This window comes from Berghia stephanieae, chromosome 1 (assembly GCF_034508935.2).
Source record: "Berghia stephanieae isolate SIO BIC M18660-M18661 chromosome 1, UCSD_Bste_1.3, whole genome shotgun sequence".
In the NCBI taxonomy this organism is placed as follows: Eukaryota; Metazoa; Mollusca; class Gastropoda; order Nudibranchia; family Aeolidiidae; genus Berghia; species Berghia stephanieae.
In genome coordinates, this window is record NC_088360.1 from 60,944,077 (window position 1) to 60,956,807 (window position 12,731).

The 12,731-nt window shown below is 38.3% G+C and overlaps 1 protein-coding gene across 4 annotated transcripts in view; it reads left to right on the forward strand.

Annotated features, from left to right (window-relative positions):
* Positions 1-289: 289 nt before the first annotated feature.
* The window catches only part of LOC144978738 (WD repeat-containing protein 18-like), a 75,003-nt gene continuing 62,561 nt past the window's right edge, over positions 290-12,731 (forward strand). Inside the window, exons 1-2 of one of the 4 annotated variants that reach the window (XM_078925178.1) lie at positions 290-328; positions 10,286-10,483. In XM_078925178.1, coding sequence (XP_078781304.1) covers positions 305-328; positions 10,286-10,483 — 222 coding nt within the window. In that variant the 5' untranslated portion in view covers positions 290-304. Of the gene's footprint in view, positions 329-945; positions 1,054-1,210; positions 1,412-7,820; positions 7,845-10,285; positions 10,484-12,731 lie in introns of those variants that run through there. The other 3 variants (XM_078925173.1, XM_078925197.1, XM_078925187.1) reach the window with 3 other exon arrangements.

The following is a 12,731-nucleotide window of genomic DNA, read 5'->3' on the forward strand; positions in this document are numbered from 1 at the left end:
CTTCTTTTAATTTAAAAAAAAAGAGTCCTTGTCGTAGGCGTCATCGGGTCTTAAGGCCCGACGATATTCTAACTTCTCAGAGGAGGGGCAACAATGGATACAATGAATCTAGTATTTAACGGATTAAGTAATCAATAATTTAGAAGATAAATACAAGTGCCAATCAATATTTTAAAATTTTTTTTTTTTTAATGTTGCCCTTCCTCCACGACATCCTACGAAGGAGTATAGATAAGTCATCAAGCAAAATGTCTGATGTCAACCGGAATCACTCATGTTGTCCATGTGAGCAAATTGGGAGTTAATGATCCTTCCCATGAAAAAAACCGTAAGTGCCTGCGCGCTATAATCTGCAAACGTTGCCACAAGACATACGTGGGAGAAATTGCAAGTCAAGCGACATGTTTGGACAACATCTGCGGTCTATTGAAAACGAGAAGGACAAACCACTGCAATGGGTCCAGTCATCGAGGATTGCACGACATCCAAATCGCCGTCCTTCAGTTCTATCACAACACTAAACAACATAGGAAATTCAGGGAGGCAGAACTGATACTAAAACTGAACACCCTGTCACCTCACGGCATGAACTCTAGACTGGACCTCATTTAAGTATTATATTACCTTTATCCTCTGCCCCCCCCCCCCCCCCCACCCCCATCAAAATCAAAATCATCATTATTGCCATTCTGATTATTTCCTTTCTTTGTCAACCCATCCTCAATTTCTAGTCACCCCCCCCCCCCCCCCCCCGTACCATTTGTTTTTGTTTTTTGTTTTTTTTTAGGCAACTATAGTTCACAACACAACATAGCATGGAAACATACACAAATTCACCACCGAATAAATTAACAATAATATTATTATTATTATGAACAACAAACACAACGGAACGATTAACGGACACCAGTAAAAACAACTCTTTTGAGATAAAGAAATTTTGAGTATAACTTAGCCTAACTCGTTTGGCTTAGGGGGTTAAGAGAGTGAAATTGATTCAAAATGGCTGCGCCCATGGAGGGGAAACGTAAAAGTCTCAAAATATGTGAAGAGGTAACGACAATGTTAAAAAAAAAAAATGGAACGAGCTACATGCTTTAGTGATTTTCATTTTCAGGCAGGCATTGGTTCAGCGACGAGATCCCTGTCCCCTCTGGTTTGTTCGCCTGAGACCCGGGTCACCACCATGTGATTCGTGATTATTCCCACAGCCCACGCCCACAGTCAGTCAGTTACTGACTCAGTAGACACAGGGGGGTCTGCCAATTGGGTTATTCTCAGACACCTGTCTGGGAATACGGAAATTTCTTATTCCCAGACCCAGACACCTTATTTGAAACTCCGCTCTTTTAAACAATTATCCACATTTCAGAATATTGAATGTTTCGAAATGCAGAAATTAGAAATAAAAGTAAAGTTAATTAAATATAAATAAAAATTTTAAAAACATCATCAATAAATCAGTCGTTACTACATATACACAATATGCGTGGGTATCATGGCCGAATGGTTAAGTCGTCTGCCTTGGGAGGCTTGTCAGAATCGACGTTGTGGGTTTGAATCCTGGTTCCCAACTTTTTTTTTTTTTTTTGAATTTGTTTTTAGGGCTGACTATTTTCACCGTATGTATTAGTATTAGCCAATCAGAAGCCAGGATACTAACTGTGACGTATGTGCCTCTGCATCCAGACTATTAGAATTCGATCCGACATCATTTTCTTCCTGCGTGCAGACCAGTTTTTAAAAAAGAAAAAGTTTGCCGAGAATAAGGGAGGCCTCCCGAAAGCTCCTCGTTGTAGCATTTCTTTCAATTTGTATTTTCACTTTGGACCTTTTGTCAGACGTTTATTTTTTCAATTTGTCATCATATAGAACAAACCTTGATAGACTTGTGAAAGTTAAAATTTTCCTAATTTGACCATTGTTTTGATTCTCGGCCGCCATTTTGAATTGTGAGGTATTGAAAGGCAGTGCAAAGCAGTCCTAGGATTGTTTTTGTTTTGTTTTTTCCTATTAGGGGTAGTTAAAGTTAAGGGTACTAGGTTGTATTTTTTCTTTGGAGCGAATATTTGGCATGATGAGCTTTCGGAAGGCCTCCTAAAGCTATAATAATACAGGCGGGATGGCGGATTCAGAATTGGTTACAGTTACCGATGAAGCTTTCCAATTTCGTGGCGGCGATGGGGTCTCGAACCCGCGACCTTTCTGCCTGGCCAGGGAGGGCATGGCTCTACTGTATGAGTATGAGCTATTCACAACTCGAGAAATAGTGATTTCAATCTATATGTCTATCTTGAGCCGCTACCCCCGACTTCTTGAGGTCATGGGTTCAACACAGACAAACGGCGCAAAGTTTCTTAACTACAAAGATACCATTATCACCGTACGGTGAAAATAGTGTGTCAGGCTATTTTCACTGTACGGTGAAAATCGTCCACCAAGATATTACCGTACGGTGAAAATAAGTCTCCCACACTATTAACAACGTACAGTGAATATAGCCTGCCTCACCGTTATAGTGAATATAGTCTCCCACACTATTGTCACCGTACATTGAATATAACCTTCCATACCATTATCACCGTACGGTGAAAATAGTGTGTCAGGCTATTTTCACCATACAGTGAAAATCGTCCACCAAGATATTACCGTACGGTAAAAAAAGCCTCCTACACTATTATCACCGTAAGGTAAAAATCGTCCACCAAAATATTACCGTACGGTGATAAAAGTCTCCCACACTATTATCACCGTACGCTGAAAATCGTCCACCAAATTATTACGGGATGGTGAAAAAAGTCACCCACTCTATTATCACCGTACGCTGAAAATCGTCCACCAAAATATTACGGGATGGTGAAAAAAGTCTCCCACACTATTATCACCGTCCGTACGGTGAAAATCGTCCACCAAAATACTACGGGATGGTGAAAAAAGTCTCCCACATATATCACCGTACGGTGAAAATCGTCCACAAAGATATGACCGTATGGTGAAAATAGTCTCCCACACTATCATCACCGTACCATGAAAATCGTCCACCAAAATATTACGGGATGGTGAAAAAAGTCTCCCACATATATCACCGTACGGTGAAAGTAGTCTCCCACACTATGTATTATCACCAAGATAATACCGTACGGTGAAAATAGTCTCCCACACTATTATCACCAAGATATTACCGTACGGTGAAAATAGTCGGCCCCACTATTATCACCGTACAGCGAATAATATAGCTTTCCACACCATTATTACTGTACGGTGAAAATAGTGTGTCAGGCTATTTTCACCGCAAGATGAAAATCGTCTCCCACACTATTATCACCGTACGATGAATATAGCTTTCTCACCATTATAATTAATATATGTAGTCTCCCGCACTATTATGACCGTACACTGAATATAGCCTTCCACACCATTATCACCGTACGGTGAAAATCGTCCACCAAATTATTACGGGATGGTGAAAAAAGTCACCCACACTATTATCACTGTACGCTGAAAATCGTCCACCAAAATATTACGGGATGGTGAAAAAAGTCTCCCACACTATTATCACCGTCCGTACGGTGAAAATCGTCCACCAAAATACTACGGATGGTGAAAAAAGTCTCCCACATATATCACCGTACGGTGAAAATCGTCCACCAAGATATGACCGTATGGTGAAAATAGTCTCCCACACTATCATCACCGTACAGTGAAAATCGTCCACCAAAATATTATGGGATGGTGAAAAAAGTCTCCCACATATATCACCGTACGGTAAAACTCGTCCACTAAAATATTACCATACGGTGATAAAAGTCTCCCACACTATTATCACCATACACTGAATTTAGCCTTCCACATCATTATCACCATACGGTGAATAGTGTGTCAGGTTATTTTCACCGTAAGATGAAAATCGTCTCCCACACTATTATCACCGTACACTGAATATAGCCTTCCATACCATTATCACCGTACGGCATAGCTGCCAACCCTCCCGCAAATTGCGGGAGACTCCCGTATTTATCACCGATCTCCCGCTCTCCCGCAGTTTTTTAGTATCTCCAGAAATCTCCCGGAAATTTATCAATTTGAATATTGAGTGTGATGAGTTGCTGGTTCTCTAGACAATCAATTGTCAACTTTTTTTTTGGCTGGTCGATGCTATGAAAGCAACAGAATCGATACCAGTAATGTGGCAATAGATTATATAGGATTGTAAAAGAATATATTGTGGTATAGATATTTTCAATTGAGAATAATTTGCTTTTGCTTATGCCCTGCCTTAAGTCTTCATCAATTTTCAAAATTTCCTAACCACAACGTGTTTCAATTGCTGAGGACGGTTTCTTTCTAATTGGGAGTAATTTGTATTTGCCTTTTATACTGCCTAAAGACTTTGTTGATTTTTAAAATGTCTAAACGACAAATTGTTTCAAGTTCTGAGGACGGTTGTGCTAATAAATAGAAATATTCAACTTCATTCAAAGCTGAGTATAGTGTTGAATTTCCCTGTATAGTTAAAAGAAAAGACGCCTCATTCGCCATGTGTAAAATGTGTCATTCAGAGTTTAGTGTTATGTATGGTGGACGTGACGATGTCAAGAGGCATGTTAATTCTAAGAAACATTTGATTAATGCCAAAGCTTCATCTAGTGGCAAACCAATTACATCCTTCTTTTCTTCAAATTCCAAATCAACGCCAGTGGATGAAGCTGTGATTAGGGCAGAGACTTTATTTACTTTTTTTTTATTGGAGCACAACATTCCTTTAGCAGCCTCTGACCATGCTTCTAAGCTTTTCAAAGCAATGTTTTTGGTAGATAGTGTACACCCTGAAGAGATTATTAAAAGATACAGCTGTGCACGCACAAAGACAACGGCAATTGTTAAAGAGTTGGCTATGGATGCAAGACAGTCTCTGATTGAGAAGTGCAAGACCTCTCCCTTTAATATTGCCACTGATGGGAGTAATGATAAAACAGACAAACTCTACCCTTTGATTGTTGTTTCTGCTGATGAGTCAGTCAAATATGAGCTGTTAAGCTTACTCGAGCTAAAAGACAAGTCAACAGGAGCCAATATTGCAAAATTAATTCTGGATGAGTTGTGTAGGTTGGGGATCCCTTTTAGCAACTGCATGAGTTTGTGTACTGACAATGCTCGTTCCATGATTGGAGAAGGGAAAGGGTTGTATGGTGTGTTGCTGAAGGAAAATGCAGGATTATTGCCACTGGTTGTCCGTGTCATCGCCTCCACCTGGCTGCAGAATGGGCATCAAAAGAACTCTCATTCAACCCGGAGCCATTCTTTTTAGATATTTATTACTATGTTGAGAAAAGCGCCAACAGGTTCCAAACGTTTCAGGAATGCCAGAGTAGCTGTGGTACTGCAGAAACGAATATCCCTAAACATGTTCCAACCAGGTGGTTATCTTTGGGGAAAATTACAAAATGGGTGCTGGATCAGTGGGAGCCCCTAAGAAAATTTTTCAAAGATGAATGTGACTCTGATAAAAAAGAAGGAAGCAAGACCAGTGACAGAAAGAGAAATGCTCTTGCAAATCTAGATTCTCGAGTTACAAAACTGACTTTGCATTTCTTAAATTTCATGTTACCACTTTTTGACAAAACAAATTGTCAGTTGCAAGCGGAAACACCATTGATCCACAGGCCGCGCAGAATTTTGTGCAGGTTTATCAAAGACTTGATGGTTTTGATAGTGAAGCCTTGTGCTATGCTGTACAAGTGTGTTACTGATGTTGACCTGGATCAAGACTACAACCTCAAAGACCCTATGAACATCTCACTAGGAGAAGCTGCCACATCATTCATACAAGAATCAAAATTATCTGATGATAAAGTGAAGAAATTTAGAGTTTGTGCAAGAAACTTTGTCAAGGTGGCTATCAAGTACTGCCTTGCAAATTTGAAATTGACAGACCCCATCCTCTTGAATGCTGAAATTGCAGATGTGAGCGTGCGCATAACTATGTCCTTCAAGAGCGTTCAGTATTTCCTCCAAAGATTTCCTCAAATTTTGCCATCTGGGGCGAGCATGGATGATCTTGAAAGGGAATTTTTGCAGTATCAGGTGGATGATTTGTTGCCAAACATTCTTGAGATGGACGGAGCTGATTACCAGTGGCAAGAGATTAGTACTCTAAAGGATGAAATCGGTGACTTGAGATTTAAATTCTTGCCAAAAGTCATGTTCACCATATTGTCAATTCCCCATGATAATGCCTCATGTGAGAGATTATTTTCCACTGTTCGCAAAAATAGAACAGACTTCAGGGTAGTTTAAAGACTGAGACACTAGGAGACATCATTTTGGCAGAACAAAGTGGTACAGAGTGCTACAACAGGACTTTGTCTTCTGCTTTGCTAAAGAAGTGCAAATCGGCCACATGCAATGCACTGAGCGGACAAGGATGCTCAGCCGCAAAATAGATCTCTGAAGCCCTGGTGTGTTTGTAAAATAGTTGTAGATAGTGTCTTGCCAACTGTATATATTATTATTCTGGATTGAGTTTTATTATTTTATTTCTATTATCGTGTGGACTATTTGAAAAGATGGGAAATGTTTTATTTGTTAGGATATCAAATGGAGTTAAATTGAGACATGGCAGTTAAATTAACAAATGCAATTGGACATACCTCTGCATTTTGGTTCATTGTTGTGCATCACGAGGAGTAATCATGTGGCTTATGAAGAACTAGCAGCGCATCTTCACTTCAGGTCAGTAAAAATGTAATCTCCCTGATTTTTATCGAATCTCCCTGATTTTTGTTCCAAATCTCCCTCTTAATTGAATTACCGGGTTGGCAGCTATGCCGTACGGTGAAAATAATGTGTCAGGCTATTTTCAACGTAAGATGAAAATTGTCTCCCACACTATTATCACCGTACGATGAATATAGCTTTCTACACCATTATAATGAATATATGTAGTCTCCCTCACTATTATCACCGTACACTGAATATAGCCTTCCACACCATTATCACCGTACGGTGAAAATCGTCCACCAAGATATTACCGTACGGTGAAAACAGTCTCCTGCACTATTATCACCGTACGGTAAAACTCGTCCACCAAAATATTAACATACTGTGATAAAAGTCTCCCACACTATTATCACCGTACGCTGAAAATCGTCCACCAAAATATTACGGGACGGTGAAAACTCTACCACTACCACAATATTATCACTGTACAGTGAAAATTGTCCACATAGATATTACTCGTACAGTGAAAAATGTCTCCCACATTATTATCACCGTACGGTGAAAATCGTCCACCAAAATATTACGGTACGATGAACAAAGTCTCCCACACTATTATCACCGTACACTGAAAATCGTCCACCATAATATTACGGGACTGTGAAAAAAGTCTCCCACACTATCATCATCGTACGGTGAAAATAGTTCACCAAGATATTACCGTACGGTGAAAATAGCCTTCTACACACTGTCAGGCTATTATCACCGTACGGTGAAAATAACATGACAGACTATTTTCACCGTACGGTGAAAATAGCGGCTTCCTTTGTTTTATTAGGTACTTTGGTAAAAAATTCAAATTGAATTGAGCTCAATGAAACCTATATCATTTTAAAGTGCTTTTCAACACGATTCTAATGATACCAAAATTGTGAAAATTAGATAAGCAGAAGAAAAGTTATCTCTGAAAAATGGTCTTCTATTTGCCTTTGTTATTTACTGACAGACTTTGTGACCTGAAAATTGTTGCATTTCCGGTAGTAACCACCATTTGGATTTCAAAACTGGTCTAAAATGGCCGCTAAGATTTGAGTAAGGATTTTGCTGGAACGAATTTCATGGATGCGGTATACAACTTTGCCCTGAATTTAATTTTATATAAAAGTTAAGATGTTAAATAAACGTGCCATCATGAAATTTGGATTTACTAAGTTCTAATCTTTTAATTATCCAAAGCTAAATCATACCCTGTTTTATCCATAATCAAAAGTTATACTAAATTGTCATTGCTTTTAAAATAAACTACACCAAACGATAGAGTAATTTATCCTGAAGAAAATAAGACATAAATCATTAAAATCCATCCATAAACACAAGATCTATGGAACTTTTTCTGAGACCCATCATCAAAGTCCAAAGAATCGGTCACAGCCACTAGCCATTATCGGCTTCAAAAAAAAAAAACATTCGGTACTAGAAATCCTGATTTCAAAGTTATGTTGAATTACTAGTAAATTCAAGATTCAATTCTTGCGAAATCCGTCGGGGTCAAGTCATTTCCATGGTGGTCACCAAAAGACGGGTTTTTAAATAAGTTTATTTAGAAAAAGATTACGGAAGAAGTGTCACTAGATATGCAATTTGATGCATAAGTGCAGTAAAAATTGGTGAGCAAAATTAGTTCCGAGACTCCTTGTGTGTGTGTGTGTGTCTTTCCTTCCTTCTCTTTTTTTTTGGGGAGAGGGGGGGGGGGTGTGTGTGTGCCTACATACTACACAGTAACGGGGCATCTAGCCTCAGGATCTACGTACACGTTAACTGGTTTACTGTTGCAATACAAGCAATGGATGGACCTCGCTGCCGTGTGTTTGTGTATGTTTGTGTCTTGGTTTTTTAAAAATCAAAACAATTTTACCCATTAGTCTTATTGTTATCATTAAAAGTTAAAAGACAAGCTTTGCCATTATAGCTTAATTGAAGCCCGAGTTGAAAAATACTCTTACTGCTCTCTTGGTGGAAACGATTTATTCTGCATAAGCAATCTGGAGGAAAAAAAATCAGTGTAACTATAAAGAGGTTAAAATTTCATGAAGCACGCACCGTAAAGCACCTCTGTAACACTCCTTTGATCTAGGTCATCAGGCAACCCATTGTTTCTTTCATCTTTCTCCATTCCCCCCTTACTCCCCCCCCCCACAATCTCTCTCTCTCTCTATCTCTCTCTCTCTCTCTATCTCTCTCTCTCTCTCTCTCTCTCTCTCTCTCTCTCTCTCTCTCTCTCTCTCTCTCTCTCTCTCTGTCTTGTCATTGTGTTATCCCCTCCCCTTTCCATCTCATGGTAAAATGAAAACTTTCTGCTCAGTTTGCAAATACATGTATGATTGATTTTTTTTCTCTCACTAGGCTAGGATTAAAAACCGAGACGTCGGGTAATGGGTGTCTAATGCCAAAGTATAGATTCTCTGCTTGGCCAATTTAGTCACGCATGTGGTAGCCCAGCTACTTATGTTCTGCCTATAACACAAATAAGTGGGATTGTGGGGGTGGGAACGAAAGAAATCAAGGTCATAAGTTACCGTGCACTAGAGCTGTATCGGGAATTGGTTTCTGAGGGTCATGTAAATACTAAGTCTTTTATGGAAAGGTCTTTCGAACTCCAAGATGCTCTGTTTGTTTTGCTATCTTGGCACAAATGAAACCGAGATGTCTTGATTTGTGACCTAACACAATGTGATTTAAACCCAATAAAAAGTAGATGGAATAAAGGCAGCACGATAGTGAGAAAAAGCGTGAATGAAAAAAAGAAAGAAAAAAAGAGAGAGGGTGGTCTGTGAATAATTACAACCTGTATTCAACGGTGGAGTTTGTGAAAGAAAAAATCTTGTTATTATTCAAGTATCTTGAGCAATAAGTTTTTGATTTAATAAAATATCCATTTTAAATGTGAATGCTTTTTTTTATGATACAACCAGTTTATTTTACATACTGGAGTGGACTATAAGTTTTCTTTTACAATTGTCATTCCTCCCCTTAAAAAAAGACAAGGGCTGGAGAGAGTATTCAAATGGCCTTAGAGGAATACTAGACTAATAAATCCGAACAAATGAAGTCAAAACTAAATACATAAAATCCTCCTGCTATGCTGATAGTCATTTCTCTTTTTCTCCAAATATATAAATATTTATTTTTTTTAAAAATATTTTTAAAAATTATTTATTATTTTTTAAAATTTATTTATTTATTTCTTTTTTTTTTTTAATTTTTATTATTTTTTTAAAATGGAAATTTTATTGTATATCTGCTGATTTTAAGTCAGTGAACGATATATATTCATTCCTTAATTCTGAAAAGATCTGTTGTATTTTTCTTTCTTTTTTTTATGTGTTTCGAATACATCAGTTTACATTGACAACTTCATATGCTAAGGGGGAAAAAATCTGTATAACTGGCAAGTCATGTTCGGTCTATAAATTATAAACTTTAACAGTCACATTAAGTCGACAGCCAACGACGCTGGTGTGATTGCTTATTATCACCCTTGTAACATGAATGAGTATATTGTTTTCAGGTTGTTTTTGCAAGTCTTGGTGGACGTGAGGATAGGCCATGGAACGTTGGGGTCTGGGATGCTCATACAGGAAATCTTTTACAGACATTCAAGAATGGATCTGCTGATTATAACACTCTGAATATGATTGGCGGGGAATGTTTACTTGCTTCTTCCAACACCAAACCAATCATTCATGTGTGGAATATGTTGAGACAGGTACATCTGATTCCTATTTGTTTCCAGTTCCCGTATGTCTTACTTTTTCTTGGGTGCTTTAATTGTAATTCTAGAACTTTTTACCATCCCATTTTCTTCCTTTTTACTGGCGCTGATATAACCTAAATGTGTTGCATGCACCGTAAAACCCTTAAAAACAACAAACAATTTCTCTTGCGGCATTCATAGTTAATCCAAAAATGCTCTTGAAGTAGTTATTTATATCCCATGAGTGAATTTTTTGAAAGTCTGCATAGAGGTTTACTGAAGCTAGCTTCACAATAATCTTGGAGTTGTCAGTCTTATAAAATCATACTTTGTACAAATTAATTTTCAATAATCCAAATATGAAATTTTAAACATAATAGTTAACTTTAATCAAAATGTGCACATCAGTTTATTTTATTTTAAGAAATATTTTAGAATTTTCCTTATTACTTTTTTTCGTTTTCTTTGGTGACTTTCCTTGGTTGCGTTCCGTAGTTGTGATGTGTGGAGAATATTTGCTTCCACGATGAGCTTGATTTTTTTTAGTGTCACTTTTAACACCACACATTCTTTTGTCCAATTTCCCTATGATTTGGTGACTGGCTTCAGTGCCTTGCTCTCCGTGGAGCCCAAGACCAAACCCAAATCTGGCCATGAATGACACGCAATGGTGCTCCAGTATGTGTTGTTTTGGAATGATCATGTTTGTAAAGTGTGTTCTAAAAAAGTGGAGATAATTATCGATGTTTTCTTGTGTCTTGTGTAACTGGGTTCTGTCTATAGGCTTGGAATGCGAAATGCTATCATGGACAATTTGGTATAAGGTGTTCAGTTGTGTGAATTTAGCTTTGATTTCCCCAGCCAAGTCAATTGTTAATAAGTTGCTTGTGTGTTGCATGTTTCTTCCACAACAGCTTCTAATAAGGCCCCTCTGACTTCAGCAGTCAAATAATTGTGACAGTGGTTGCCGACAAAGGCCCTACTATGATAGGCTTGGACTGTTATCTTGTGTCTGGCTAAAATCGCATCCAGACTGGAGCAGATTGGGCCAGATCTTTTACTGAGGGTTTCAAATCCTAATACATTCTTTTCAATTTTTTGTACGATAGTTCGAATCTATGTCTGTCCCTTTCTGTACGACTAAGAATCAAGCACGATTTTGTGTCTTTCAGTTGTTTTTTCAAATCCCTTCTATGGTGCCAATTCTTTCCAAATATTGTCAAACATTTCCTTCTTTGCCATAGATTCCTGTTATCATCCGTGATAATTCTCATGTCTAACTTATGATTCTCCATCAAGCATGAGGCATCTTCCTTTATCCTTTCTAGTGTTCTTTATGGAAATGGGGTTTCTGCTCTTAACTAAAGTATCGTTTTGGCTGTGTACACCACAGACATGGAAAGGTGCCTTGGAGACCTGACAGACCGTACACTTTGGTCAGAAACTCATAATCACCATTGATGAAAATATTAGTTTTACCTCTCCATCTTAAGTTGTTCTGAATGTCACTGATCTGGGGCTCTATCTTCTCCATCATTAGTTCTATGTTTTTGTAACTGTCCTTGACATATGCCAGTCCTATCACTATGGTATTTGTTGTTGTGTTTGGTTTGCCTACATTCAAAAGCTGCATGGTCAATTTGAATGAGCCCTTTCTGTGGTCCCCACCAAATTTAACCCACACTTCATCATCTGGGATGGTGTCGCTGTGTGATGAAATGAGATCTTTACTTTTGTAAGAATCTAAAAGGCCCTCCAACAAAGTACTGATATAATTGATGAAGGCAAATGGCTTTTTGTTTGTCAAGTCTTCGTCACCAATAGAATTCATGCTTTCCACACTCACCATATTCCCCGTTATTTCTTTTGATGCACTTCGACTGGCTCCTTCATTTTCCATCTTTATTCCCCTTCCTTTCAGAAACTCTCGTTGTTTCCTGACTTGTCTCCAAGATAATCCCATGCATTCCTTCATTGCCAAGGTGTCATCATGGGGAATGAATACTTTCTCCTCTTCTACGCTCAATGATAATCCGCCTCTTTTTGATGGGTAATTTCTTTAATTCAGATGCCATCTGTACATTAATAGACTCATCATTCTCACCAGCAACTACATTTCTAATCCTTTCCAAAAGCTTGACACGTTTTCTTTTGGTCGGTGTCTTTGCCTTCTCACTTTTTTTTCGAGGCACACTCACTCGCACTATGGAAAAGCTCCCCCCTATTTGTTTGAATGTGGCAACAGAATTTATTTTAAACA